Raw genomic sequence first — 7,138 nt, forward strand, 5'->3', positions numbered from 1 at the left:
GTCTCCCACTCCAAATTTGGGTTGAAGTATTTTAATTCACGTACTTTTAATTACCGGGCTATAGACCTCGCGAGGCCAGACTTATAGCGCGGTCAATCTGGCTACAGAGCTGGCTACGATTGGCCTGTAGCGTGGTCAAGCTGGTTATAGAGCTGACTTTACTTGGTCTGTAGCACGGTTTGGGTACTTGATGCTTTTGTGCCCTTTTCTTGTATTTTTGTCCTCTTTTTCTGTAACTTTCATTCGACTCTTTCTTTCGATGCTCCTACACATAAAACAATACAATTTAGCTCAAATGTCGCACAATTACACTAAACCAACAAAATATAGGGCGAGTAATGTACTAAAAGTATAATATTTTGGCCGAACATCAGCTACCAAAATGCACAAACAGAAAATCCATTAGACTAGCTATTTAGACAATCTGCACATCACAGGATACACTATGTTTGTTTGAACTGTTTATAAAAATTAAACTACTGAATATCATATGTCATGTTTTTTTTGTTTGGAACTTTAGAGGGGTAAGAGAACCATTCTTCTCTAAAGAATCAGACAAACAATAGGAGATAGTGTCTACAATTAAAAAAAAATGAAGGAGCACAATTCCGCCAAAAACAAGCAACGAGTAGCGATATAAATGAGATCCCTCCATCTTTAACAAGAGGTCTCGGGTTCGAGCCCCAAAAATGAAAAACATTCAGGTAGGAACTCCTATCTGGATTAGTCGAGCCAATAGATTTTAGATGCCAAATTATTAAATATAAGAAAAACCCCGCCAAACACCTTGCAATTTAAACTTGGTGATGATAATTGGAAAGGCTTTCCAATGGAAAGAGGCTTTCTTCATATGTATAAATGCCTTCTATTCGACCCTGTTTGGGAAGTCCCTCGATCTCAAATTCTCTCCAACTTTTTCTCGTGACATCTAAACATAAATTGGAGAATTCATCATGCGAGACAAGGTGAGATCCTCCTTTGTTTCCTCGCACAACCGTCGTAGACAGGTCACCGTTCACCACAACGAAGGGCTCACCTATTCCAAACAAACCTGGTATTTGTGGCACAACTCAAAAAATATGGGGTCAAGTCCCCCTCTCAAAGAAAATGCACCCAGAGTGAATGGGTACGTATAAATATACATGAAGCCCTTCTTAGTAAAGATTACTCGCTCCACCAGTTCGGGAGCAATAATGTTCAGGTCATGGCAATCATAGACCTCTTTCACAACAGGAATGTTTGAAGGGCGGATACAAGAAGGGTATATACTAACAGCTCAAGTGCGAGAACTTGAAGAAGGGAACTTCTCTTCGAAGTCCTTGGCTGTTTTGAGTTGTTTAGGGATAATGGTGCTCACCGTGGGAGGGTCAGCATCAACATTGATTTCTTTGTCTTTGCTCTTCTTGGATCCCCTACCAAAGAGAAGACTAGAGTTCTTAGAAAGGTTAGTAAAAGAAGCCATGATCGGCAGAAGATAAAGGTGTTAACCGGACGAACTGGTACGGGTTGGACATAAAAAATAACAGCCCGTCCGATTATTGTTCCGGGCTGGTTAGTGGGTTGGGGTTCCGGGCTGATAGTGGACTGGGAATTTTCGGGTTTGGGTGGGCCCATCCGGGTTAGGGCTTAACGGGTCCGGACCGGGCTGGCTCAATTTTGTTTTTTTTAGTATATTTTATTTTTCTTATTCAATGTTATTGATACTTAAGTGTTTGCAAACTTTTAAGCCTTCGAATTAAACTTTAAAGTTTAAAGTTTTAAATTTAAAATTTGAAATTTGAAAGTAAGTGGCTACAAAAAATTATTTAATAAGACAAATAGGCAATATGTAAGGATCAAACTCCGAAGGATTTCGTTTTATATTTTCATTGAATAATAAATAATACTTCAAATTAATTTGCAAGTTCTAATTTTATTTTTTAATATTTGATCTTGCAAATTAAAAGATTACAATAATTATAAAAAATAAAGAGTACATCACATATTTTGCATTATTTTTGTAAGTTTATCCATGTCAACATGAGGTTCTTGATTTCCCGTATTGCTTGAATCGGAACCATAAATTATTATATCTTTAATTTCTTGGTCCTCCGCTTCATCTACCTCTTCACGCCCTTGATTTTGTCGTTCTGATCTTATCCAATCTCTGAAGCACACTAAAATTTCCAAAGCGTTGCTGCCCAATGAATGAAGGGTATCTCCTAGTTGCTGCCTTGCTTGGCTAAATGCGCGCTCTGATGCGACTGTTGAAATCGGCACATTTACAACGTCTCGGGCCATGGCCGAAAGAACAGAAAATTGATTTGAGTTGCTCCTCCACCAACCCAACGATAGAAATTCCTTTGTACGAGGCTCCGGTGAATTTTGCAAGTAGAATTGGAGTTCATCAATGTTCTTGCTATTGGTTTGTTGATGCTCTCCTAGTGTAGACCAAATCAAATAATTTTCAACACCATCATTATCCTCCAAAGCACCGGATGCAGATGTTGAAACTGAACTTGAAGGAATATTTGCATCTACAACAGCAAAAGCATCAACAATGTTAGCATAATAATTACATAAAGTTTGTAAATGTTTGTGTAGATCAGAAATACAAGTTTCAATATCAGGAATTTCAGTTGGTCCAATATTCATATAAATATATAAAGCAATGATTAATTAGAGACAAGTTGCCATTTTGATAGAAGGGTTTAAAATAGCACCAATTAGGTAAATAGGGGAATTGGGTAGAAATATTTTTTAAATTTATCTAGCATAGATTCAACAACAGAAGTATATCCTTCCTTCTTCTTCAAATTATGGAGTAAAAGAGAAATTTTAGCAATATGAACTAAACCCTTTGCAATAGTAGAATAATAAGCTCCAGAAAACTCAAGTGTAGCCACATAAAAATTTTGTAAAATTTTTACAATATCTTCAATGACATCCCAAGTTCTAAATGTTAACAAACGGTTTGGATCGGTACAATGAGAATTAGCAACTTTAGTTATAGGAATTTTATATTTATAATAACATCTTAAGAATAAATAAGTGTAATTCCATCTAGTAACTATTTATTCAGGCATAAGTCTTGATTTTAGTCCATATTGTACACATTTTTCCTTAAATGTATTTAATCTAGCACTTCTATTATTTCCTTAAATTACACCAACAGCTCTTCTAACTAAAGTGATCTCATCTCTAAATAATTTAAGGCCACTCTTCACAATTAAATTATAAATATGACATGCACACCTAACATGAAATAATTCAAGGCTGCACTAAATTTGATATCAAACTTCAGTTGATAGACTGATACTTGATATTTGATGATATTGAATATTGAAACCACCCTTCACTTGAATACTTGATAATTATAATTTTATAGTGACTAAAGTAAATATTTGATAAAACTTGAAATAATAAGTGATTGACAATTTAAGAGCAACAAGCAATATTATCAAGAGAGAATTAGAGTAGTAAGAGAGCAAATTATGAGAAAAAATGAAGAAGAAGGGGTCTATTTATAGTTTTAAAAAGGTTGAAATTGTAATTTAGCAATTATTGGGGGTGGGGGCTATTTTCTTCGGGGGTAGGCCGAAATGGCCATTTTTACAAAATATGGTTGTTGCCCAACGGTCAGTTTTCAATTTGATCGTTGGCAACAATCCAGATAAAAAACAATTTAAACAGTAATTGGGTTGGACCGGACTGTAGCCCATTAAAAACCCAGTAACGGATAACCGGGCTAACCGGGTTCCGGGGCACTGGTTACCAAAAATTGTTCGAACAAGCCCGCCCCCCTCACCCAACCCGTCCCACCCCCTAGCATATCGGGCTAAACCGGGTCGAATCGGGCTGTAATTGGGCTGGTCCGGCCCGATTAACAGGTCTAGCAGAAGATGATGAGAGGTATTTGAAGAATATTATAGAAAGATGAAAGTAGAGAAGAGTTGATGGAATTGGAATTCGACTTATGAGTCGAAATTAAGGAACGTGATTTATAAGAAGAATGCGATTTGTAAGTCACAATTGTGAAATGCTATTAATAAGTCGCAATCTCTGAATTAGATTTATCGGTCACAATTGTAAAAGTCACACGTCACCAATTCGAAGCGTACCATCAATAATATTTATGGTGTTACTATGTAATATGATCATCACGTGAAAATATATTGTATGTAGGTCGCCAAATGAATAATGACTTTACTGGCAACCTATTCAACTTTTAGCGATGACACAGTAAACATTGAATGGTGACTAGAGGTGGATTTAGGAATTGAAGTATATGGGTTCCTACCACAACTTCAAGTCGATATATCATAATAGCCGAATTAAGGAACAAGTATCAATATTCAGCGTATATTTATAAAATAACAAAATATTTAAAGACAACATATAAATATAAATATTGTCATTACAATTGTACTCGACCACTTGTCAAGTTTGGAAAATGATCAATAATCGCACAATTAGGTACACTTTCAAATACTTCATCCTCTATATAACAAACTAAACAATCATTCAAAAATTCATCACCAATTCTGCTTCGCAAGTCACTTTTAACGTACTTCATCAAAGAAAAAGCTATTTTTCTACCGTTGCAGTAGCGACATGCAATATCAAACTTAACTTCACAAGAAATTAAACAAGTCTCCAAGTCATGCGCAAATTTGTTTTAACCAATGTCTCTGAAAGATCTCCGGGGCTTTTCAAGTAAAAGAATTCATTGCCCGCCTCTCGCACATAGTCAATATAGATGTCAAGCTCAAAACCAAGATCCTCAAGCATAGAATTAGTGAACTCATTCGGATAGTGTGTTGCAAGTTTCATAATCATGTCTTTATCATAATTTGCAAAAGAATTATCTGGACTCAAACTAGCCATACCAAGAAGTAGATCAGTATTCACTTCACTAAAACGACTGTTAAAATTTGAAAGTTGCAAATCAATAACAGTAGAGAAAACCTCTACACGCAAATGATAAGAATATATAACACTTGATTTCTTACGCTACGACTTTCCACGAGAATAATTCATATCTATTTCGGGGATTACAATATCATGCTTGACACAAAATAAAGAGACGTCTTCTACCAAAGAATTCCATCCAGGTTCTCTGATAACTTGCAATTGTCTCTTTGCAAAACCAACAAGCTTCATGGCACTTACAATATCTTGATCTTTTTTTTTGCAAAGTAATATTTAAATCATATGTAAGTGCTAACACTTTCAACATTAAATGAAACATATAGACAACCTCATATGATCTTATGTTATCCACTAGACTTTTTGTCATTGATCTTTCATGATAATTTGAACCCTCAATTGTAAGAACTCCAAGTACATGAACAATTGATGAAAATAAACTAATAAAATTACACATTGTCTTAAAATGTGAACCCTGGCGAGTATCACCTGCCCTTTGAATACAAGTTCTTGATTTAATCCAATTCCTGTCACGACCCAAATTCCACTATAGATCATGATGGCGCCTAACGCTGTCGTCAAGCAAACCAACGGTGGTTTATCAATTTAATTACTCAGTTTATTACTTTAGAAATTACAAATTTTAATAAGAAAAGAAAATTTACACTTTTAAATCTATAGAAATGTATGAAAATTATAGTTTATAAGAGAAATGAAAGGCGATGATTATATACAGAACCGTAAGCATCAACTAGCATACCCCAAAACTCGGTGTCACAAGTACATGAGCATTTTCTGAGTACAATAATAATACAATATATGTCCAGGATGTAAATAAGACAGGGTAAAATAAACAAAACTATGGAGACTCGGTGGACTGCGACATATAGCCTGGAATGCGGCTCACATAAAGTCTCCTCAATAGGTGCACCCACGCGCCAAGATGATCACCAAAGGAACTTGTCAGATCCTGCACATTTACTACAGTATGTAAATCAACGCGTACCTAGTAAGTATCTAACCTAACCCCGGAGAAGTAGTGACGAGGGGTTGACATCGACACTTACTAGAGGTCCAATTAAATAATATAATAATTCATAACAGATATGAAGTGCACAGCGATAGTGGGGTAAATTTGTAAATTACATATTCTTCCAGATACTTTTTTTAAAGTATAAATTTCTCGATCTTGTATTCTACCTTAACAACTCAAAAAATACCAAGTATGTATGTCAAACAAATAAGGAATACCATATAAAATGTCGGGCATCAGTAGAAAGATTATCACGGGAATATTTGGACTTCTAGCGATATGACGCACGATTTTGTCGAGGTCGTTCGGCTCAGTCCAGAATAATATGTACATTGCCGAGGGTCGAGCGGCACGAACCATAGATGCATATATTATACTGTCGAGGCATTCGGCCCGCTACACAGGAAAGGAAGAAAGTTACCGAATTACGAGACAAGTATTTACAATACAGTGAATGAGCATAAAAAGAATATAATCTTTACCGTTTCTCAAATAACTCACCCACAACTCAAGGTGTTAAGGCTCGGTCTAGTATACACATATTTATTTCTAAATCAATTTTAATTATAACTTCAATTAATTAAGCCATCAGAATGAGTTCAAATAATTCAAATATTACATGATAAGGTCCTTAGTCTACCCGGACATAAACATGCTTTATCTACGTACGGACTCTCGTCACCTCATGCGTACGTAGCACCCACAACTAGTTTCACATAACAATAAATATCACCTAGGGGTAATTTCCCCCTCACAAGGTTAGACAGGAGACTTACCTCGCTCTGAAGTTCCATAACCGGCTCCAACGCCTCTCTAACACCTCGACTCAAAGCCAAACGTCTCGAAACTAGTCAAATCATGTGTAATTCAATCAAAATATACTTCAATGCTTACAATTTAATAATTTATAAAAATTTTAAACTCCGCTCGAAAGTTAATAAAATCAACCCTCGGGTCCACATGACCGGATTTCAAATATTTTCGAGGTTAAACTGTATCCATAACACCACGAACTCAAATATATAATTTATTCTAAATTCCATGTCCAATTTCGTGGTCAAAATCTAAAAATACCAATTTCTAGGTTTCCTACCAAAATCTCAAATTTTTATAAATTCCCATGCTCAAATCCATGTATATTTCATGTATTTAACTCACAATATTAAGAAATCACTTACCTAGTGATGAGTGACGAAG

General features: G+C 35.6%; 1 protein-coding gene across 1 annotated transcript; it reads right to left on the reverse strand.

Moving 5' to 3' along the window:
• Window positions 1–4,623: 4,623 nt before the first annotated feature.
• Window positions 4,624–5,142, reverse strand: LOC138899328 (uncharacterized). The gene is made up of 2 exons (XM_070185489.1): window positions 4,997–5,142; window positions 4,624–4,903 (listed from the first exon to the last, which is right to left on the reverse strand). Exons 1-2 carry the CDS (start codon window positions 5,140–5,142, stop codon window positions 4,624–4,626), a joined length of 426 nt encoding a protein of 141 aa, XP_070041590.1.
• Between the last annotated feature and the right edge of the window lie 1,996 nt (window positions 5,143–7,138).

The sequence above is a fragment of the Nicotiana tomentosiformis genome, chromosome 9, assembly GCF_000390325.3.
Source record: "Nicotiana tomentosiformis chromosome 9, ASM39032v3, whole genome shotgun sequence".
NCBI lineage: Eukaryota > Viridiplantae > Streptophyta > Magnoliopsida > Solanales > Solanaceae > Nicotiana > Nicotiana tomentosiformis.